This window comes from Taeniopygia guttata, chromosome 12 (genome assembly GCF_048771995.1).
Source record: "Taeniopygia guttata chromosome 12, bTaeGut7.mat, whole genome shotgun sequence".
NCBI classification, from domain to species: Eukaryota; Metazoa; Chordata; class Aves; order Passeriformes; family Estrildidae; genus Taeniopygia; species Taeniopygia guttata.
The window spans coordinates 13,205,506-13,230,613 of NC_133037.1; the positions used below are offsets into that span (position 1 = coordinate 13,205,506).

The window sequence follows — 25,108 nt, forward strand, 5'->3', positions numbered from 1 at the left end:
TAGCAGCTGTTTAACACTGATGCCAAATTATAAAATAGTCTGGTAAAATTCAAATATACCTTGCATATTTTATATTACTAAACCACATTTAGGATCACAGATTAATTTCAACCTCAGTTATGCTACCCAATGTAATTACAGATTTAATTTTTGTGATAAATGAAACTTAAAGCAAGTTCTGAAAATTAGGTATAGCTTACAATATCCATATATCTAAACTGAACTGCAGTGTAGGTACGTGCCACCACAAAAATTTATGACAATTGCTAGGCTGTGAAAACTTTTAGAAAGTGGAGATAGAGTGACACCTGCCATATCACCTGACATTATAATTATTCCAAAAACAAATTACTGTATTTTCCCATTGTAAAATGAAAGTTGAAACACTGTCTTGGAAGAATTCTAGTACTGGGATCCCTATGTGTATCTTAGAAAAACTGGTGGCACGTATATTAACACCACTCACATCACTGTCATATCAAAACACAAACATACTTGAAGTTGTAACTTTGTCTTTTACAAATACATGAAGAAAACATGAATAAGGTTTCTGAAAAGAAGAATGCTTTCTGAAGTGTACCTGACAGAAATTCCAGGTTCAATTAGGTCCTCATTGCTCCCAAAGCTACACACAACAAGCACTTACAGAACCAGCAATTTTGCAGGAAAGTAAAAGAACAATTTGGTCAAAACCTGGGGAAGTTTCTAAATAGATTATACGAATTATATTAGCATCTCCTCCTTATATGTTGTTGCCAGCAGTAAAAAAAAACAAAGTTAAATGAAGATTTCCAACTCAAACTTGCATTACATGGCTATTCTTTAAACTGGCAGGGATGAGATCTAGATGCTTAAACTGTTACTTCTTTCAAAGTACTTTCACACTTCCTTAAAGAAAAGCACATTACATGCTGGAGATTCAGGCCTAAAACGTGTTTTCCCCAGTCTTTGTTCCTTTCCCATCACAAAAATGCATGGATATGTTAAACATAAAAATGCTTAATGATACTAAATGTATTTCACAGAATAATAAGGTTGGAAGAGACCTCTAAGATGTCCCTCAACAATCTACTGTAATACAGCAGACATTAATGCTTTAACAAAGGAGTGGTCTTGATCAAGTAACCCCTGACATACTTGTATGGGGTTAGATTTGTTCAAAAAACGTTCCTGCTTTTGCTACATCAATCACTATGAAATCTGTACCAGTCTTCAAAACATTCATTTAGCCAGGCTGAACATGGCAAAGGTGAAAGTACTGATGTTATATTTTATTTTCTGTCTAACTAATCTCTTTACTTAACGTAATGATGCAGGACCAAGAATCTTTCGCTAACTTGAGCTCTATTACCATATAAATTAAGAAATCTAACTTTTCACTCCTTACTAATATAGCTGTGAGAAGAGAGTTCAGTTCAGACATTTCAGTTGAATCTGAACTCTTAATTAAAGATGCAAATGGAATAACAACAGCATATTCTAGAGGAAATTAATGCTTCATCAATAATAATTGGGATGTTATTCAAAGAGAAATGCAGCTTCTTTCCTCTGTGTGCACTATGTACAGATTTACTGTAATGTCAGGTATATGTTCTTACCTGAAAGACAGAGAAAAATGGAAGAAGTGGGATGAATTGAAGTTGGCTTTGTAATATCTTTCCTGGTGCTTGCAATAGGAAAATAAAATATGTTACTAAAGGGAAAGTATCACCACAGAGGGGATATAAGAGACCCACAATGTTTTAAATGCTTTTTCATTATTTAATGAGAGTGGATTTTTTTTTTCTTTTAGGTAAGTAGTTTCCTTACTAATGTGATCCAGAAAATAAAGAAATAAGATTAAGTGTTCTAGAGCAAATGTGTGGAATGAGCACTGTGTTTAGTACTGATTCCCTCCCAAAAAGAGAAGAGGTAGGGAAGAGATAAAGAGTGAGTGCTTCAATGAGAATATTTATAAATCAGATACCTTTTCTCTCTCTTTTCTTTTTTTCTTTTCTTCCTTTCCTTTCCTTTCCTTTCCTTTCCTTTCCTTTCCTTTCCTTTCCTTTCCTTTCCTTTCCTTTCCTTTCCTTTCCTTTCCTTTCCTTTCCTTTCCTTTCCTTTCCTTTCCTTTCCTTTCCTTTCCTTTCCTTTCCTTTCCTTTCCTTTCCTTTCCTTAACTGTATTCTCTGAAAGTCTGGCTCTGTGGCAGCCTGTTACACTCCCTGAACATTATGGATAAGACATCCTGCAACCCATCCCTGAATGCGAACGAGCATGTTTATTTGCTACCCCTAATCCACTGATTATTCAGCACCAACGCCACTAAGAAGCACTCATTTCCCAGGCTGCTCTAAGCCCTGAGGCTGAACCTGTTTCCTGTAGCCTGCACACAAATCCTTCCATTCCCTGAAGATGCTCCCAGGTCTGGTTTTACCTCGACAGGCTGGGGATGGGAGCAGAAGAGGCTCTGGCTGCAGCCCAGCTGCCTGGGGCTGCTGCAGGTGCCAAAGCCAGGATCCTCTCCTGGAGCTTGGAGAGCCAAGGCTGTGGCTGGGAAGGGCTCTGGCTGTGCTGGCACCACAGGGCTCTCTCAGCAGGAGCAAACACCACATTCAGTTCTCCCTAAAAAGGAGGACTTGGTCTCTCCCCACACCCAGCCCTGGCCCGGCTGCCCCAAGTCAGTAGAATTTCATTTATTCTGCTGAGAAGCCTGGTTTGCCCTTCAGCTCTCTACAAATGAAGTGCAAGTGATAAGGACGGTTATTTTTCTATATTCTGTTTCTTTCTTTGTTTTGTTAAAGTTGAGAGATTAAACACATCCAAAGAACGCCATTCAACACATTTAAGTGACGTCCTCAGAGTGGAAAGATTCCATCTGAAAACAACTGAGCCTTGCAGAAAGACAGCAAAGTAGTTCTTCAATAAATAATTTCAAGACAAGTATAGACTGGGGTACTGATCCTGTGAGAGCAATTTTTATTTGGAGTTATTGAGACAGCTGCCTTCTTCATGAGATTAAAAGCTCAACAAACTCTCAGAGTAATTTCTTATCTCTGCTCCTAAGAACTGTCTGTATTTGGTACAAGTGGTGTCAGATGAACCTGGCAAGATGCAGTCAGCAAGAACTGGGGTGTGCATCCGTGTGTGTCACGGGGTATTTTTTTCCTTAAGGGTCATTTAATGGGAATTTTTTTATCTCCTGTGTTATGGTTAAAAAAAAAAAAAAAAAAAGAGACAGGGAGAAATATACTGCCAAAGTTTATTCAGCATAAACTAACAGACTGGTAAAACTATAAAACTATTTGGTTCCATGCACAATTCCAGCCACAGTGCTGCATTAAGTGATACGTGTCTTAAGAAAGGTCAGGACTGTGAATAGCAACATAAAAGAGTGGTAGGGTGAACTGTTAAAAATTCAGTCCCTGCAATCATCAGCATCATACATCTCCTACATACATAAAAGAAAACTATATCAATATGAAATATCATTACAGCAAATTTTAATTGTTTCCATTTAAAGCTAGTGTTTGAGAATTGATATTTGCCAGCTAAAAAAAAAGTGTTCTAACTTTTTTTTAAATACTTTTATTTCTTTTGGTGCTAGAAAAGCTTATACTAACAGATGTGATCATCCTTGCACCCATTCAATTGAAAACATTTGACATAAAAATGAAGGACAGAAAGTTCTGAACCAAACATATAGCTATATTTTTAGACCTGGGTTGGAATAAAAAAAAAAAATCAGACAGATGTAGACATATGTAAACTGAAGCAATAGATTATATCAAAGCATTGCCTGTCAATCTTCTGCTCTACTTTGCCAGTACAGAAATATGGTCACATGCTGATAATGACTGCTTGGAAAAGCTACAAAACACAGTGTTTTTCTTGATATTTTTCTTGGCTTTTTAACATTTAATAAACAAAAGAAAAGAAAGCATTATTATTATTACCAGTGAACTTGCAAAGGAGTATTTACCTTGTAAGAGTGGTTGAGAAAGTGTAACTGTATCTACTTTTGCTTTGATATTACAATGGAACAATAACAATTACACAAAAAAAAAAAAAAAAAAAAAAAAACCACCAAAAAAACCAACAAAGCTGTAGGAGTACTCTGGTGCATCTGTGAGACTCACAGAAATAAAAGTTATAACCAAACAGTTGAATACTTTTGAATTCCAAAACACAGCTAAATACTCTTATAGGTCTGGACTAGTTTTGGAATGTGCACATGAACAACATTTGAGGACATCGTTTTTCTATGGGCCTGACCAAAAAGCTATGAATCCAAGAGAAACTTCTCCAGTTAATTCAGTGAGTTTTTGATGAGGCCCCCGGTTTGCTGTGTCAGTACAGTCAAATCACACAATATCACATCTTACAACAGTATCAGATATTTCGGAACGCTGGTTTTAACTGGGTTCAGGAGCATGATAACCGAATTACTCATGTAGGATTAAGTGGCTGTCCACCTCCTTGGACAATCTCTACTTTGTACTCTGAGCTATACCGGGGACAATGGAACTTTTGTGCCTTCTAGTGTTTAGGCAAATAAATTTTTAACTTCATTACAGTGTCTAGAAAAATGATATAAGAACATATAAGCTCACATATAAGAAAGAAATGAAGATTGGCAAAGTCAAGGTATATACAAATGCACCAAACTATTACATGCTACCTATTTTGGTTTGTTTTTTTTTTTTTTTTTTTTTTTTTTTTTTTTTTAGTTCTGGCCTTTCAAGGAAAGAACTCAAACTATCTCACTAATATAACCAACTAGAAAAAGGTAATATTTATTTTCTCAAACCTTGCATATATTATTCAGTTTATAGACAAAGATATTCCGTAAATAAATAAATAAATAATTTTCTTAACCAAAAATCATATCAACATTTACTCTGAAAAACAAAATATTAAATTTAATTAGTTATTTTGAAAAATTGAGCTCTGTTCTTAAAATCTGAGCATCATCTGGGTGGCATAAAAGCTTTTGGATCAATTAAATTAAAATAAATCTGACATTAAGTAACATATGGGTGTAGGGTAATCGCATTTTGATCAGTTGCAGAATGACAGAAAGGTTACCTGTAGGATTAATTCCAGACAGGACATCTGGGCAATATATTTGAATCTTTAGCTCTGTATCTAGAACTTGCACATATTTCATGTGGCTCATTCAATGTACCCTCAATAAAGTGCTCATTTAGAAAACCGCATCACAGTTCACAAATGAGGGAATTCAACATTAAATTATTAAAAACAATTCATGCCCACATAGCAACCAAATGATACTTAGATACCTACAGTTGTAAATATCAAATATATAAAAGAAGAAGCCCAGGAAGAATACTTTCTGTGGGATATAGATAAAATGCAAAGAACTCTTGGGAATAATATAATGGAGTAAAGAGCAGCATAACAACACCAAAGTAATTTTGTCTTGGTAAACATAAAGACACCCGTCACTGACACTCTCCAAAGGGTGTTCTCAGAGCTGTGTTCTCTACTTCCTGATCAACGTGAGCACAAGTGAAGTACCACACTGGGTGTTGAGCAGAACTCAGTGCTGAACTGAAACTTTTCTGTTCATTTTTAGTGAAAATAGAAACTACTTAAAGAAAGAACATGACTGCTCCAGCCACAGCCCAGACTCAGGACAGATGGACAAACTCTAAGGAAGCCTTAGCAAGGAAGAAGGTGTATAATAATAGACATGGCTCATTTTAGCAGGCCTTTCCCTCTACAAGAACCACAGGGCTTTTAGATCATAATTTCACATGGCATAAACAATTTTACTTCAACTCCTGAAGTGTGCCTGCACAGAAGAAAACTGTCAGGCAATAAACTACACTTCAAGCTACAGATTCATACTGCAATCTCTCTTCAAATAAAATTTGAAGAGTCACCATAAAGGGATTTTTTCCCTAAAAAAATTTAGCATGATGAAACTAATTTTCACAGAACATTCTTGAATGAGTACATTATTACACTGACAGACTTATTTGGAATGTTAAATTCTTTTATTCTTATAGTATTTCATTTGTTTGGAGATTTTGCTTCAGTTTTAGTGTTACTTTGAGTTAAGAATGCAATCTCTTCCTCAGTAATTTTTGTTAACGAATGATAGTTCAATTTAAAGTGTTTGACATATTTTACTTAAAATAATTACCAAACTTTATTAACAGTATATTTTCAATGACTCCTGCAATTTTCCATTAAGTTTATTCAACCAAATTGACTAGGAGATTATTTCTTTCTTTCTGTGGAGTCACAAAAAAATCTTTGAAATGTCATGAGTAGAATAATTAATAAATTTTAATAATGGAATTCATTCTACTAGGAAAAGATTATTAGAGCACATTGTCACCCACTGTATCCCAGCTCTCCACTGTTTTGTTACTTTCATTTCTTACCTCTTTGTTGGCTCTGTCTGCTTGAACTAATGTTCCATTCAGACACGGCTCTACATAGTGGAGTTCTTCATTATACTACAGAGGGAAATACAAAGTATGATGAAAAATTTAATTAAAAGCTTGGAAGATACAAGTCAATTTAATGACTTAGAACTACAGTGAATGAAATATGCACAGAAAGCAAGAACAAAAGGATTTTGTTCATTTTTGAAAACTGGCTGTGGTATTTCTTTTCCTTTTACATGATTCTTAATTTTTTCAGACGTCTGTACTTCTAAAAGAGCATTGAATGGATGCCAAAACTCAGGTGGACTTAAGGGTACTATATACCACTGGCTGGCAAAAATATCCCTTAAATTGAAGTCTGGATAATATTAAGAGCTCATGTTTGATACATCACAAACTGAACTCATAATTCTTTTCTACATATAAGAAAGTCCTGAAAAATATTTGTGGCAATGCCTAACATTTTAGAAGGTTAATAATGGAACAACTACCCCCCTCCCCCCAAAAAAAAAACAACTGTAAATTGCTGTAAATTGAATCAATCCTATAAATGACTGACAATTTTCAAAATTTCAGTCAAGCACCGAGGTTTATCATACACAAAGTCATGAATATGTGACAGATCTTGAAGGAAGTATCTGTTTTTCTCACAAGGTGTAGGTAAGCTGAATAGCCTATTCCTACATTCAGAAGCATCTTAAGCATTAAAAAAAAAATGAAAACTCATCTGCAGTCAGTAGAACTTGTAATGGATGATTGAAATTTGAAATTTGAACTTGTTTCAGTCTTTTAAAACTTTCAACACAGGTCAAATCAATAAAGCAGTAACCCCAACAAACAGTTTTCTAGATAGAGCCTTAACTGAATTCCTTCTCCCGCTCATTTAATCTCCTTTAGAAGTAGATAACTTTATAAGTTATCACAGATCAAACTGTAAGGACTTTGCATCTAGGCTTTAGGTGGTTTCATCCTTTCAGAAAGGATTAGGTGAATCAGAATATCCACAGTAAACAGCAAAAAAACAATCAGGGAAAATATTTCATTAGATTAATGTAAGCATTTACTCCCTTCTTCCTCCACCTCAGTGGAATAAAGAAAGTCCTCTAATGACTGACTCGTAACAAAAAGCTGCTTAGGCAGGGGTCTCTGTCACTGTGAATTCTCACTGTCTCTCTCTGCCTGTAGCTCCAAATTTGCTCCACAACCTTCAACTTAACACGACTCCTCTCTACACCACAGACCCCTGCAACCCGACCCACTTTGGACAGCCTGTCGTCACCATTCGTTCCAGCAGTGCACTGCTCACCACCTTCAGCACCACGTAATTACTCCTGCACAGGGCAGAGTATTGAATTTGAACTGCATGGAGGCACTGTGCCAGACTCAGTCCTCAGCTATAAGGGAATATAAACCCAGAGTAACTTGCTGTTGCTGGATACACAGCAATGATTTATATCAGCATCAGAATAGAACTGGTCATATAGAAACAAGCAAAAAATACTTTAATGATATAAACACAGCATTTCTGCAGCAGATTTGCATGTTTCTTAATTGTTTTATTGCTATCAATGTTATTTCAATGTGTAAGACTGTATGGACTTTTCTATTGTTCCATGGGTAATACAAAGTACAAGGCAAAGGCTTCTAGAACAGCTCAGAGTCACTGAGACTGTCCCATGTGCATCTCAGCCTCATAACACTTTATTGATCTGATAAATTATGTACTTTCCCTATACTTTCTCTCTTCAGACCACTTTCCAATCTCCTGGGAGTCATTGCAAAATAATAATGCCAAATCTACAGAGCATCTCTTATTATAGTCCAAAGTCAAGACCATACTCCATTCTATTTTAAAAAAATAAAATACTGAAAATATGTGACACTCTGGTACACCAGCCCCTACTCCCAAGCTTTTTTTTTAGTCATACACAAGTTTTTCTCAATATGTTTTTAAATCAAGCTACTTTCCAGTTAAGCCTGTTCTTAGTTTTATCTCTGTATCTGTCATTGGAAACTACAAGAGCATAAATATTTATCTTTATTACATACCAGGCATAGTGTCTGCAACTGGCCAACGTGCAATAAAATGCTAAAGGCCCAAACACTTGTATGTAATAAACTCAAAGTTTCCTAATTCTCTAGCAACACCACTTTATTTTTTTAAGGTCTATAACCACCAGCAATTAAATGAAACAACTTCCTACTCTATCAAGCCTTGCATCTAAATAGTTGTAATTTCTGTCCACTAGATTTCTATAAGATTTAACTACTATTTTGAGTAACTGATGCCATCAGGCTATTCACAGAGACTGGAGCTGCACCAGAACCCTGAGAGATTCCCAGCAGTTTCCCACTAAGCCTACAGTGTCCCACAGTTGTGCAGGATAAAGGACACTGATGCTTTAACAGAGCACGTGCTTCAAGTCCCTTCACAGCCCCCTTTCACAGAACCAACCTGCCTCAGAAAAGGGTAATTTAAAGTTTTCATTCTCACCTGGAGAACACAATTGCATAGAAAACATAGATGTTGATTCTTCTGAAACCCAGACAAATTGTGTCACTATTTCCAGTTGTGGCATCTCATTCACCTTGAGATTATTACTACCAAAAATATGTTAAGCAAGGTAGCATACAAGGCAGAAGTAGCTGGATGGTGCCAACATGTGAAAAGGAATATATTATGTAGTGGTGTTCTAAGATTACATGCATAACTTGGAAGTGCTCTCTGTGTTGTGCATCTACTGTACAGACATAAATGAAAGCACTGTAAGAAAAATCTTTATATAAAAAGTGTAGAAGTTTCTTAATGTTTAAATTCTGGATACACTTTCTGATAATTTTAAAATTTAAAATTATCAGATTTTAAAATGATAATTTAAAAAATCTCAGATATAAAGAGACTGAAAAAGTCACTGGATAGAATGAAATTCCCAAAAGAGCATCTGCCTAAGTCCACAAAAACTGGACTTCTGATGTAGCATGTGAAAGCATTCAAGCAGTGTTTGCTACTTAAACTTGCATAACCACTTGATAAGATCCTTACTACAGCTGTAACTTTCTAGTAGAACACCTAACTTCTGCTTCCTACCATATATTTGATTTCTTTGCCCTTTTTATAGGGTGTTGTACAGTGATATGGGTGATGCCTTTCTTGTAACTGTGAAAAATCTTTAAAGAGATGAAGAAATTAACCCCTTCTCCACTTCCTCACTACTTCATCAGTAATTTGGTCTTAGTCCTGCATTTCTTGTGACATTTGAAATTTTGTATTTAGTGAAATAACTTCCTGATCTGATTAACTACTGCTGCCTTCACCAGCAATGCCCAGTATAGATGTCTTGTTAATTTACCTCAGTGAAAGCATTTGGCTTTCCAAGAGTTCTTGCATTATGGTGTTTTCTCACATTTCCCAGTGTTCCATGCCCCATTCCTCCATACCCTGGCATGTGGCATCTTTGCACGTTAAAGGTAGTGACAGCAAAAGCTGGGAGACCTGATACCTGCACAACAGCTGGGAATAGCCTGTGTTTTGCTGAGGGGAGGGAGGTAAAAATTAATTACCTTCCTTTCTGAGCTCCTCTTCAAAAATCCCAGGTTACTCTTGTCATTTAAATATGTAATTACACTGATATTTATTATTTTATTTACATAGTTATAGTTATCTGTCTTACTACTTCACATTATTTTGTCCCTCTTCTTTTTCCTTTGCACAAAAGGCATAAAAATGTAAGTGGGCTAAAATGTGGACTAAGAGAAACCATACAATTATTTACAGAGCTGCTGGCCTACATTCTATAATAAGATACTATTCATATTCTGAAAATGATATATAAATGGTTTTAGCACACCTACACAAGTAGTATATATCTTCCTTAGTATTTTCCATATTTCTTCTTTGTCACATTTAAGCTGCCTGGGACAAGATTCACAGAAATAAATTAAATTTCCATTTTGTTGTGCAACAATACAGAGATAAAGATTTTACATTATATTAAAGCATATTCAGATATCCAATTCAGCCCAGCCTAAGGAGCCAATCCAGAAAAGGAACCAAAGGAACTGGTGTTTCCATAGTTTACTGTGCCAAACAAATGGCAGACAAGCACAGGCTACTGCTTGGAGACATCATATGGAGGTGCATTTTGGCTGCCTCTCTTTGTCAGCCAACTCACACATCAGCTTTACAGAATCTGGTTATTCAGGCAGGCTAAAAAGTAAATTTATCCATGTTCTATTCTGTAGGAATAAAAAAAAAAAAACAGAGACTATTTATATTGCAAATTTCTACATATTAATACTGGGAGCTATACGACTGTGCTTTGAATTTAAAAATGCTTTTATTCTAATCAATTTTGTTAAAAGGGTGTGTCTAAAGCAGTAAAGTTAATTTAACATTCTTGGCTCAGTTAATATTTTGCTAATTCAGTGTAGAGTTTGTATAAAAGCATTTTTAAAATTTCAGCATTTGACAAAATTAGTACTCGTTTTATGATAATGTTGTTAATTTAATGCTTGACTTGGAATTATACTTCAAAGTGAATTGGAAAAAATGCCTTTTCTTTTGTTGTTGCAGATATCTCTGTTCATGCACCAGTGAACTGACCTTAAATTTTAACATAGGCAGCACAAAATTGTTCTTGTATTTCAATAATTTTTTTTGCAATTCAATCATCTAGTCCATCAATTTCAGATGGATATTGCAACAACCTACCCATGAAAGCTAAAATGATCTTTAACATTATCCTTCTATGTTCATTCTCTGGAAAGACCTGCAGTGAATTCTGCTTTCTGATATATATATATACATTTATATCTATCTATTTGTATACAGAAATACATGCAAGTATTCATTCTGTTAATCACTGTGGATAATAAAGCCATCCTGACAGTCACGGTCGTTCAAGTTCAAATTTTTGCTTCCTCTACTAAGTACAGACAGTTTATCCAGATTTCCCACACTAATAAAGCTCTTATTGCACCTCAGATTTTGGGCTGGGGAAAGAGGGGGTACTTGGCCATTTGTCTGAGACTTCCAGATGCCCAGGAGCCCTCACAGAGCACCAGTTTAGAGTGGCCTTTCAGGGCAGCCAGTCTGAGCCAGCTCATCTGAGTGAAGGTTTGGTCTCCACCCTCTGGGCACAGCAGTTCAATTTTTGCACACACTGCACAGCTGGACAGCTCTGGAGACAGGGAGGATGCGCTCCTACAGAGGGGATTTCTTGGACTGACATATGTGTAACCTACCTCCAAATGAAACTGCTGTCACATCAGCAGGCTATGCCTGAATTACAAAGAGTAAGATACAATCTCACTCAAACATTTGTCTACAGATAAAAGCTGTATGGGATTTTCAGGGCTTTCACACCAAGCAGCCTCTTGTGTGGGCTTTGTTGTCTCATGTTTTGATCACTGGAACATCTCGATTCTTGACAAATTTCATTTGCCCTGCTGGCACTTGGTCAAAGCGATGCCTTGGAAGCAATTTCTGCAGATAACATAAATCAACGTGACTGGCTTTGCTCTGTCCCCTCACTATGTCTTTCACACAGCACATTTTGAAAGCAGTTCATGGTTCAGCCCCAGCTACCTGTGCCATTCCTCATTGAAAGGCCAACTCCCTTCTTCACAGCACAGGTCTCTCTTGCTAGTTTGGTCTGTTTTCAAGCAAACAATTTTTTTTTGTTTGTTTAAATTGTTATTTTTTTTGGGAGGGAGCAAGAGGAAGTTGAGTAAAGGGAGGTTTAGATTACATACCAGGAAAAGATTTTTCACCCAGAGGGACTGGAATGGCTCCCCAGGGGAGTGGTCACAGCATCAAGCCTGACAGAGTCCAAGGAATGTTTGGCAAACACTCTCAGGCATGTGGTGGGATTCTTGGGGTGTCCTGTGCAGGGCCAGGAGTCAGACTTGATGAGGCTGATGGATGCCTTCTAACTCAGCATATTCCATGATTCCTTATTTAGTACAAACAACTCCCTACAAACTCTTCCTGCAGAACCCCAGGGCAACAGCACAGCTCTTTACCCCCTCTTTGCCACTCCTGTCATGCTCTCCTTGGTCCCCTACATTTCTGTGGTACCTCTTTCAATGCAGTGAACATCTTCAAGTTCATATTTGCACATCAACATCCTAATGAAATTAAACAGCTGAGCTCATAAGCATAAAAACACATTCCTCATTGCTGTTTCTACTTATTTAAACAAACACACACACGTCCGTCCTAAAAGAGGTTCTAGAGAGGAGAGAGCCTACAGAGGAAAAAATTACCTCAGATGAATGCTGTAATTAGCACAGCAATAAGATTTCTTTGTAAAAATTCAGAATATCTGATACTAGCCAAGCACTGCAGGAGGGCTGCAGTGTTGGAGAGGGCCACAAAGTGCCCTGTGCCCTCACAGCCAGCACCAGCTGTGGTTGGGGACACTGCAAGGTGCCCACGTGGAGGCACAGCAGGCTGGGGCTGTAGTGCTTGGAAAGAGCCATCAGCAGCTGGAAACATCTGGAAACACAGCTGGGAAAATGTCATGGTGAAGGGGATGTGCTGCTGGATACTGGGGGTGTGGCTGACCCATGCCAGGGTGAGGACACCACTGAGGGAGCCAGGCAAAGGTGGGGATACCCTGAGGGACAGTGGCCAGGGGTGACCCAGCTGAAGGGACAACAGCAAGGAGGGGCAGTGAGGAGCTGCAGAGACAGAGCTGCTGCTGCTCGACACCAGCCCTTGGCTCAGCTGCTGTTGGAACTCAAAATGTCCCTCAGACATTTTTGGAGGTTCCAGGCCCTGGTCAGAGGCATTAGAGACCCTGGCAGGCAGCTGGAAACAGCTGTGATTTTGAGTTTGAGCCATGGAATGATTTACCAACTTTGAAGGTGGAACAAGGAGTCACAAAAGTTTAGATATTATAGTAGAAGTAGTTACAAAGTAGAGGGAAGAATTTTTTAGTATTGTACAAGGGGGTTTTAACACCTGTACAGGGGGGGTTTTACTTTGTACATGGGGGTCAGAAGTTTTAAGATGGAGGAATGTAGGCCGGTCCTGTTTCTCCTCTTTCTTCTTCCTTTCCTCCATGTTCTTGATGATGTTGGCACTCACAGATTGGTTTAGAATAGAAAGGCACCATTTAATATAGGTAGTAGGTATTGGGGAAAAACTGTAAACATGTAACATGTAATGTACCATGTAAAAAACAGCAGCAGCCCTGGGCGGGGGGAGAGAAGAAGAAGACACCAGACTGAGAGGGTGTCAGGGGTGTGTGTGCCTCTGCTTGAGCTGCTGAGCAAACCACAGCAGCCAGAGAAGACAATCTTTTAGATAACTTGCAATTAAGACTGGACAACAAGAGGCTGCTGAGTTTTCTTTGGAAGTACGGGTGGGAGAAGAGACTTTTCCACCACACGGAAGCCCCGAACCAGGCCGGGGTTCCGCCAGCTGCCTCACGCCTCACCTGAGAGCGGAGAGGCCGAAGGGCAGCCGAGGTGCTGGACTGGCCCACACAGGGGTGGGGCACAATTTCAGCCTGGGCAGCTGGGAGGAAAGGCTCAGGTGGGTGATTCTTTCCTTTTCTCAGTGCAAATTCAGTGAGCAGAACCTTGTGTAATTGGACAATATGTAAAAAATTCCGTGCCTCCATGGTGCTCTACACACTCAGTTCGTTTTCAAATAAACTTTAAATTGTAAAAAGTGGCTATTAGCTTTTTCATACTTACTTTTAAAAAGTATTTGCACAATATTTCCACTGTACTACTTAGGCAAAATCATTAGTTTGGATTCAAGTTACATATGTTTTTACCTTTTTTTTTTTTTGTTATAGATGAGCTTTTTGATTTTCCCAAATTAAAATTTTCACTTAAAAACACAGCTTTTTTTTTTTCTTCCTACAACTACTGATAAAGACAGATTAAACACCAGAACCAGCTGGTCAGACATCTTAGTAATTACTCTAGATGAAACATTCTTTTAACTTACAGAAGTTATTTAGATTACAGTTAATCACATTTTTTTTAAGGACAGTAAACCTTTTTTTGATAAAGTATGTAATTATATTTTATACAACATGAGTTTCTGCTAATTATGCAATTATCGTGCAAAGAAATTGATGTAATAGTCTGAACTGCTTGCTATGTGTTAAAAATACAGTATATGTACATATACTTCATGCCCATATACTTCATTTTCTATACAATCTCAATGATTTACACTTGTGTCTCTGGGGTCATTTAATTTAGTACACAAAGGACACTTCCCTTGTAGCCAAAAAACAAAAAGGCCAAAATCTTCCTTATAGTCAAGAACTTGAAGACATTTACACATTGGAGAAAACCATTTTTTTTACAAAGCATTAGCAAGAGAATATCAGCAAAAGAAAATTTATGTAGCAACCAATTTCTCCTCCCTTCCCTCCTCTGCAAATCATAGCTCTGATGTCAGTTTTGGATTTGTTGAAGTCATCCTTACCCCCAAGAATAATCCCATTACTCTTAAGTACAGTAAAACCAGCCTCTTGTCACAGCTTTAAAATTTGTACATGCAGCACAGAAAAGTCAGCACCATACACAAGAGGAGCTGCTGAGGATCTGATTTCTCACTGCTGTTAAACACCAGCAACCCCGACACAGCTTACACAGACAGACATTTCAGACCAGAACATGAACATTGAGGAGTTATGCTGGCATTTTATCATGCCATGCAAACCTTAGCAAAAGCTAAAATCTGAATCTATTAATTCTTACATTTCACCCATTTTGCAGTTTGTATTGTATTGCAGAATCTGAGGGGGAAAAGCACGGGGGGAGGCAGACACACCTGAAAGTTAAAAGTTAAGATAATGTACCGAGTTCAAGCAAAATAAAAATTAAAAAAAAAAAAAACCAAAACAAAAAACTATTCTTTGCAACCCCAGAGTGAAGACTACTTGTTTAAAGGATTTCAAATTGCAAGTCACAGACAAACAGCCTGAAATTTCTGACACTTGAAGAAGCTTGCACTGAAAAAACATAGTGTCTGTCCAGTGGGTTCAGATGTCATCCATCACCTGTCTGAAACCTTTTTCAGGTGGCTTGAGTGAAGTAAAACATGACAGATAGCAAGAAATTATAGTAAGGATAGGAAGAAAAATAGTAAAAAAAAGTAAATCCTGAGACACTCACAGCAATTATATTGAAGAAGTCATCATCTCCAAGGGTATCCAAAATAGATGAAACTGTCTGTTTTGCAATAGTCAAGCGAAGCCCTTTCATACTGCCACTGACATCCACTAAAATTACCACATCTTTTGGAGAAGTTGCTGCCTGGATGTACCTGAGATGAAAGGCAAAACTTCTTTTAAATACTGTACTTTTCATGATTTCAAATTTCTTAAACACTGGCAGTCACCAATTGCATACCACTTTCTGTTTCTGCAGTCAAATGCAATGACTCCATTCTCATCAGGTTCCCATTTAATTCCTGTTAAGAAAAAAAAAAAAAAACAGAGGATAAAATATTAAATTAAATTTTCACAGTACCTGTGGAAAATGTATCTCTGGTACTGGGGCTAAGCAGCAGTTAATGGAGTTTCATACTTTAATCTAACAGGCAGTGCCATCATAGGAAACACTGGGGGGAAGAAAAGTTCCAAAAATAGGGCAAGCAGAAATTATTTCTTTCCTCACTCCTTTTTAGTCTACTGTAAGGTGGAACCTCTTCACTGTGTGTTCATTGCACTATTTTCACAAAATTCTTGCCATTCTTGCTCTTTGGTGCTGGCAAGCTTTAGCACATCTTGCCAAGTCCTTTCCAGAGCTTGAGCACTTCCAACCCACGGCTGGCTCCAGCAGCTCCCTGTACACTGCCTGCTTCATCCACAGGTCATACTCTGAATTTTCACTCACATCACTATGAAGAGGTAACATCTCCTGGTTGTAGGTCAGAAGAAATATAATAAAAAATCTCCAAGGAAAAAACATGACAGGGGAACTCTTCCTGCTTTTTGCACTCATTTTCTAGCAGAAAACAAGAAATAGCCTTGAAAATGAGGACTAATATTTGAAATATCATAAAGCTTGGGAACTGAAATATAATCTAAAACTAACACAGATGTAGTAGCCATTACTCTCAGCCAAATTCAGACGTACAGGCTTATAGTGAACTTGCTTAAACTCAAGACTTAGAGAAACATGGGTTGTTAAACCACATCAGCCTAAGGAACAATACCCACTATGAGCCTGATTCAAAGTTACAGAAGCTGAGAATCAGTTTATTTAACCTCATAGTTTATTATAATGTGGTAAGTTTTGTACAGGATTAAACATTAAACTTACTAGGCAGCAATATAAGTTCTAACCTATTTCTATAGAAATAATACAAGTGATGTGATTGCATTTTATTACAATGGGTGTGAAAATAACTTTCAAACAAGTTTTTAAAATTTTTTAAATCTGCCAGGTTAAGTGGAAGTTCAAAAATAAAACAACAAATAATGATGAAGTCTTACAGCGTGCATTGACAGAGCACAGAATTCAAGCTTAGTACTATATGAAGACCCTAATCCTTTTGCTCTCCTTTTCACAGCCTGTTTAGAATTATTTTTCACATGTCTGTATATGTCTATCTGAATGGAAATGTTTATGAGTACATGACTTACCATAAGGGTTTCATCTCCAAATAGAAATTGGTAGAAAAAACTCAGAATTTTCAAAATGTTTATTGAAAATCTCTCTAAGAACTAGATGAAGTAAAATCAAACCTGCAAGTGTTTGTGACAGTTAGGATTTGGGACAATACTCAATGCAGCCATGGAATTCTTTATTGCATTTTAAGAACTTCTCTTCTTCCTACCTGGATATTGCCTGAAAAATCCTTTTGCACTTCCAAAGTACTGCCAGATGAGAGAAGGGTCACGATCAAAGTTATCAACGAACACCTTATTTAGAGATTCTGACCAATAAACTCCATTTACAATGGCTGGATCTGGAAAAAAAAAATAAAGAACACACACACCATGAAAAGTGACTTTATTAAGTACAGTCCCATAAACTCTACCATCTTCAGCTTATTCAAGAGACAAAAGTCTATTGACTGAAAACTGTTGCAAAACAGTTTTAGTTTCCTTTGTCAAATAAGTGATCCAAAATAAGTAATTAACTTAAAGAAGAGAAGTATGGCTCAAATAGAGCAGAGAAACCTGGTACTAGTTTTTAGATAAGTTAAAATTACTCTTTAGAGTATCTATCTTGAACCACCACATTGCTTGTTCTGGAGAACATAAATAAGTCAATCTAATTTAGATTATTTACTCAATGTACCTTCTCTAAATGCATGGAATGTCTCATGGAAACACTTTATTCTTTTTAACATTAAATTTGGCAATTTTTGAAAGCTTTCATGTTGGGACAGAAAGTGAAATACCTTTTTTTTTTTGCACATGAATATGCATAAAAACACATCATCTCATGGAAAACACCACTAGTTGTTATTTGAAAAATACTGAACCCACATTCTACAACAATTATCCAGTTAGTTTTTATTTCCATAGAAAGAGAACTACAAAGCAAATTCTTGATGCTGCAACTGTTCTGTTTAAGACATCCCCATCTATCAATCCCTAAAACCCCAGGCTGCTCAAGTATGTTTTTAAGCTGCAGATTTGGTTCAATAGTGGGAAATGAGAAATCAATGAACATGTCTTAGAAAGTTACTGGATTTCAAACTGAGAATTTTGAAAGGTGAAAAACAATTAAGATACAGGATATTCCCAGTTCAATCTTATGTGAAGTCAGCAGAATAGAAAGAAAAAAAAAGAACTGAAATCACAGATGCATTATTTAATTTGCAAAAGTGTGCATACATGAATACACAGTAACATTTGCTCAAGCATTAGAAATAAAGCAGCCATTAGCTTGCAAAATAATGTCACTGTACTGATTTCAGAAGACTGCTTAAAATGTGACTTTAATGGAGTGGAAAAAAGGCAAATTGTTATCTTCCCCTGCATTCATCAAGAAAAAACAGGCAAAAAATGGAAATATCTCAGCTACACAACTTTGCATGTTGCTTTTACCTAAATATTTAGGTTTATATAGAAGAAATGCGGAAAAAGCAAGGTCAACAAAACAGATCTTATTTTTAAAACTCATGGAGTGCAGTTACCTGTTTCTGTAGAAGATAACGCTTAAAATCTGCCACACCAGACACATATCAATTAAAATGATGGCATGGTCCAAGGGCACTAATTTTAGTCCTGCCTAGCTGGCAAAACCATTGTCCAGAGGTTTCCCAATCTGTAGTTACCCCAATAATGATCTCCGACCAAAACATCAAAAATCACCTCTCAAGACTGAGATCTATCACTGGTTTGTAAAAATATGCTCCTATGTCAGCAACCCAAAATATCAGCCCATTGTTCATCATTTGGACATTACCTGAGCATTAAAATGAGAATTCTCTTCTTCAGCCTACGGGAACTTCCCAGTACCAGTTCAAAACCTGACGTTCTGATTCTGATCCTATATTTCATGTATAATGGAGTATCCAAATCACTAAAAATTGCATGGCACTGTTGACTCACCATCACAATCCTGAGATAAAGCAATAAGTTTAATTCATCCTTAAAAAGAGCAACCAATTTCAGAGGGTTGTGTTTGGGTTTTGTTCTTTTACTTTTCCTGGTGTTGCTAGGAAAGTCTGTTTAGAGGAAAAGAGAAGACACCATTTCTCAAGCCTCTATAGGCTCTTTATATGCCCTGCAGTTATTAGGATTAGTGAAAAGCCAAACAAATCAAACAGAATAATTCTATATTAATTTATATTTTAAATAACCTACAGTGTTTCTTAACAATTTATGCTTGGATGTCATTCCAAAACTGCCCATTGTACCTTGGTATTTTACAGTTTTATCAATTCATTGGATGTCTCCTATCCTGGATTCCTCAGGCCCTAATTTTTAATGTCCTTTCTTATTAGATCAGAGCTCTAATGCCAATCATGGGCAGAACCCTGCCTCCCAACCCAATGACAATTTTCTTTGAACTCTATATGCGTTCCAGTTCCAGAAGATTAAAGCACAACTTTAGTCATTCACTTCATATGTTCTGAACTGCAGTCTTTCCAGTAGCATATTAAAATTATATTTTTATATAAAAATACAAATATAAATCACTTTTAAAAAATCATATTGAAATATCCATGGATGTTTTAGATTACTTTTTTTAGACAGTCTGTGAAGAGCCACCTAACATGTTTATATACCCATATTACAGATTAGAGAACTCCATGGAAATAAAAATCAGGAAATTTTCCCTGAATTACTCTGGTGGAGTCCATATTAGTGGACCAGTGCATTAGGCTGACAACACTAACCATACAACTCCTGATCACTCTAAACATTAATCCAGTAATTCTGAGACTAAGAGATTTTTTTTTTTTAAGCTGGAAGGAGCATAAAGCAGGCATTTTAAATAAGACGGAACAATTCAAATGTGACCTATGCTCACTGTGTTCCTATAAAACAAAAGCTGGTGACAATTCCCTGCCTTCCCACACCCTGCATGTCTTATGCTGGCTGTTCTTTTTACAATATATCAAGTTACGTATTAGGCACTAATCACGTTAATAAAAGAAGAAAATAGGGCTACAAGCAGTTTGATCCTTGTAATAAAAGGAAAAGTGGTGTAGGGACAAAGGTAGCCACAGAACAAGACAGCAGACCTGGAGGTTGTGAGTCTCTGCTGGCTGCTGTACCTTCAGGCTTCCAGGATTTCACACTGGAGCTCTTTGTTCTGAACTTTGTAACTCTGCTACGTGGGTGCATCTCTGTCCACATGCACCATCCCAAATACAGCTGCATTTCTGACCATATGTCTCATTAAAATCCTACACTCTCATCATCTAATAACCTGTATGTTAAACTTGTTCTGGACAATTTCCAATTTTAATAATTATACTAAACTGTTTAAATTCCCCCAGTACATCATTTAGAAACAGTATTCTTAAGTTTTTCAATTACTGGTGAATATCATCTGCATCCCCCAGATAGATAAATGTCAATGGTGGTAAATTAATCTCTGAGAATATTCAGAAATTTGGTGAGGGAGGAAAAAGAAGATAAAGCTTAATACAAATGCAAAATTATCAATGTGATGTTATGTGGCTCAAAGATAATAAATGTATATAGCTTTCACTACAGTTCTTGAAATATGATTTCTGCTTTTGCTTCTTGGCAGATAAAATATAATAAAATATTCCCTTTCCTGTGGCTTTTAGATGAGCTGGTTTGCAATTATACGGAATTTTGCTCCACCATTGTTTGTGTAGATGTTACCTGTTTTTACTGACATTTAACATAAAACCAACCTCCAGGAAAATAAGTACAGTGACAACAAACTGAAATGAGATTGCCAAAGAACAGTACAAATGCATGTAGCAATTAAGTGGCTGTCACAGATCCTGCTGGCCCAAAAAGGACTGATGTCTCAACAAAGGCAAGGAAGGGGCACAGACTAAAGGATGTGCAACAGCCAAAGGGAATTACTTTTTTTTATGTTCACAGAATCCATAAAAGTATCTAGAGTATGCTAAGTCTATAGAACAAAACAAATACCTACACAACCCATTTTGCCTTTCAATTATTGCAGCACATTTTACAGAAAATAAGGGAAACCACTGAGGAACTCGGTAACTATGAAGAAAGTTGGAAAACTTCACTTTCTTGCCATACTGTGCTTCAAGAAAAGAAAAGTTTCTAATGATCCTTAGTCTTTTCTCCCTATTTTATTCCTTATTTTTTTTTATATAATCATTACTTTATCCTGGAAAGATGTCAGAGATTCTGGCATTAGAATTGATCTTTCCTCCTGTAATATCTGACAGCCTCAGCAGCAGCCCTAAACTGCAGAGCAGTTCTGTCCTACAACGAAGAAATGCAAGCACAGCCTACAGGCCCAAGCACTGCAAAAGGAATGCAAAATCCTGCATTCTTTCTGGCTCAGAGATAGCAACAATATTAGCTTAGTTTTTAAGACATTGACAACATATTTAGTCTGGTCATATTTTAAAGAATAACAAAATCACATACTTTGCTGGGACATATACCAACAATCTAATAATTACAGTACTCAACACTAATAGGAATGCTTTTCAGGGTGGTCCAGCATACTCAAGAGCTGGGGCTGGATGCCAGTTTTGGCAACTGCCTTCACTTTTTTCTCTCTCTTCCCCTCTCTCTGACTCCAGGGTAATGTGGATGCATCAGCTCACAGATCAAAGCATATGGCCATCTGTAGACATAAAAGAAGGTGTTTGTCCATTTTGCCTCATGTGCTGGGAACTGTTCACCAATGTCAGAAATCACATTCTCTCCTTGCAAGAATATGGGATGGTAAAGACTTCAAGTACGTCACTGCATAAAGGCATAGCAGTGGCATTTAGTGCCTGTATCTTCCAACATTTCCCTAATAACTTTACCCTTTGATGTGGCAGCAGAAGAACTGGAGTATGGCCAGATGTGTTTATTTTTATGCTGAGTTTCATGAGTGCATTTGGGTGATGCTTTGTATTGTTTTATGGTGTGGGAGGGATAGTGTCCTTTTTTTTCATTTGGGGGGGTGAATTTTTTTTTTTTTTTTAATTAACAAGATGGACTGAGATTCAGCTTTAGCTCATTTAAAAGCAAGAATCACAGCTGCAAACTCCTCACTAACAGCATTCTGGGATAAAGATTCTGTCTCCTAAGGGCTTGCCTTCTCATGAGTTATAGAAAACGTCCTGCAGCAAATCAGTGGCAATTTGAGCCCACTTCACCCATTTGGTGCTGGCCTGGCTGGACTTTCCTTAACTTCTCAGATATAACAGCTAAAAGCAATCAGTGTGGGGGCTGACCAGTGGGCAGGTTAGAGCAAAGCTCTGGAAACAGCATATAGGCACCAGCTATGAAAATAGAACATTAACTTCTATTTTAAATTAGAGAAACTCAGAGCAGAAGTCAAGGGCATCCCAGGACAAAATAGAAAGATTCTGCTTTAATAAATCTGTTGTCCCAGGAGCCAGATATATGGGGCAGTTAGACTTGTCTCTAACATGATCCTAATAGATGGGATTGCCCACCCAGCAATTGCTTTGAGCTGAGAGCTAAACTCAAAAGCCAGTCATCCTGACAGATAAAGTAATTCATGTTAGTGCAGATAGGATATTTCTGTATTTTCGGTGAAACTTACTCATTTCCACACTTCTGCATGATACAAATTGAGGACTATGAAAAATGAAAGGATAATAAAAAAATACAACACCACTGAACTATAAGATGCCACAATGTAAAGAGAAAGGATGAACAACATGGAAAACCACTGATGGAAATGGTTTTCCAAGTGGAAAAGAGAAAAATTCTGAGAACATAGGAATTAGGCAAATTGAACAGACACCTTATATTCATTGCATTTTCATCACAGAAGAAAAATTAGTCATGAATACTGCAAAACTAAAAAGGAGCCAGTTCTAGTACATAGCAAGCAGAACTTTCTGCACAGCCTGATGGAAGAGTAACTTTTAGCAGCCGGGAAATTCAAACCTCTGGGAAGTGGCAGACCAGGAAAAGTGTCACAAGGAGCAATAGAGGAAGCCAATGGAACACACTGCAAATCAGGGGAAAGAGAGCAAATGTGACTGCTGCTAAATCCAGCCAACTGTGCTGTAAAATATTTAATGCACAAGATACCAAAAGGGACAATTTTATCAGAGCTATTGTCAAAGTGATGAATGACAAAGGCAAGGCACAGCCTTGGAAATAAAATTCATCCTTACAGAAATTTCTCAGGGACAGATCCATCCACCAGTCTTTACAAAAGCCATTTGAAACACAAGACCATGCAAACCTGTTAACTAGCACTTCACAAAAAATGTCCCATTCCTATAGCACAGCTATTCAGAGACATGGAGTTACAGGAGCAGGCTGAATTAATGGCACAGCACAGTGCAGCTGGGACCCACAAATAATGCTTTGAAGGAGGTTCCAAAGTCATCCTGTGTTTACGAACACATCATGATACTTGCATACAGCAAATGGAGGCATGAAAACCTTTAGAGAGAAATGTTTTAGCAAGTAAAATGCATCACAGTTGTAGTGGGCTGTAATAAATTAAACCACTACTGCTCAGCTCCTGGGAGCATCAGCAGAGTACAAATGTGCAATTATTGGATATAACAGCACACTTATCTACTACCATGGCAAATCACCATCTCATCCTCTCAAATCAACAGGCCCTTACATCTCTTGTGCTTTTATAATCCTTGCCCAAAGGACTGTTTGCACAATTTGAGTAAAATGGAAGCGCCTGTGTAGCACCTCCTTGCCCAAAAGACTGTCCGCACAATTTGAGTAAAATGAAAATTTTACTCATACAAGATATGAAAATGTTCAGCTGGTTATAAAGCCTCTGAAGATAGTAATAAAAACACTGAGCAGATGTACAAATGTATCTTGGGATGAGTACATTACAAAATCCATTATGTATTCTTAAACACTATTTACTCCTCCAGGAATGTGCCAAATAAAAGCTGCAAGACACCTAAATAAACAAAGTATAGTGTAAAAATGTCTCTGTACGTTTTCAGCCAAACAATATTTTGAAACAGTTTATATTCTAGCCAAGCATACTAATGCTTAACCAGAAGAGCAAGCCGCCTTCTTCTTCACACAACACATACCCTAGAAAAATCAAAGGGTCTGTATAATGCAGCAGCATGGAGATTATTACAGTATTCTAAAACAGTAGACAAAATGAATATGTATATTTAGATAAACTATTATTATTCATTGTCAAATGTCAATCTGCTTCACTACATAGTAAAGTTACAGCTTTTACTTTGCCAGACAACCATTTAATTAATGCATATTCACTCCTAAAGTTTTCAAAAACCCAGCATTACTGTCAGTTTCTTGTCCTTAAAAGCAACAAGGAGGTAGGGGTGGCATCATGATTGACAGAGGCACATCAGGTCAAAAAGCCTCTTAATATTGTACCTGAGATAGTGTTCAGTAACAAACATTCACTGGCTTACATTTGTCAGAAGGCAAAGCCAGCTCTGAGTAACTAAGCAACAGCTGCTGGATCAGGAGTGGGAGAGAGCAGGGCTTTCTAGAGGAAATACTTCACGTTTCCATGTAGCCTGGATCTGACATCTAGTTGCCATGGTGATGAGGATGTATTAGAAACACAGAGATTAGATCCACAGCCAGAGACAGACTAGAACACAGCAAAGATAAAGCATAGTACACATCTTGCATGGCCATGCCAACATTTCCAAAAGGCTTGCTGTTAAAGATGGAGATTTGAGAGAAAAAAAAAATTTAAAAAATAATCTGTGAAGCTAAAGTCCTTTTCAAGAACAAAGCAGCAGCCTGAGTAAATTCTGGGAATCATATTTGAGGAAGAATTTAAGCAAAACCAGATGGAAGAAACAGAGAAGTCTGTGCATCTCTGTCCATCAGGCAACAAGAGTTAAAACAAAGAAACATGGGAAGATAGGACATTCTCTGCAACCTTGGTTAAATCTGTTGAACTAAGAAAGTTCCTTTTAAATTAAACAATGTCCAGTGTTGGGAAGACAGTGCAAATACTGTCCTAGAGACCTTAAAATGTGAAGACAAACAATCCAGGGGAAGGATTTCAAAATATAAATATAGTGGTCCAGGACAGTATGTGACCATGAGTATTTAAATAACAACTCCAGGATGCTG

The 25,108-nt window shown here is 37.2% G+C and overlaps 1 protein-coding gene across 5 annotated transcripts in view; it reads right to left on the bottom strand.

Annotated features, from left to right (window-relative positions):
- Positions 1–25,108, bottom strand: part of CACNA2D3 (calcium voltage-gated channel auxiliary subunit alpha2delta 3) — a 386,651-nt gene that overhangs the window by 194,482 nt on the left and 167,061 nt on the right. For all 5 annotated transcript variants that reach the window (XR_005981759.2, XM_002192832.6, XM_072935079.1 and 2 more), the window contains exons 6-9: positions 17,218–17,349; positions 15,786–15,846; positions 15,549–15,699; positions 6,396–6,470 (exon numbers count right to left, since the gene is read on the bottom strand). Coding sequence is in view for 4 of the 5 variants with exons in the window: in XM_002192832.6 (XP_002192868.2) it covers positions 6,396–6,470; positions 15,549–15,699; positions 15,786–15,846; positions 17,218–17,349 (419 nt within the window). In the remaining variant the exon portion in view is untranslated. The remainder of the gene's footprint in view (positions 1–6,395; positions 6,471–15,548; positions 15,700–15,785; positions 15,847–17,217; positions 17,350–25,108) is intronic.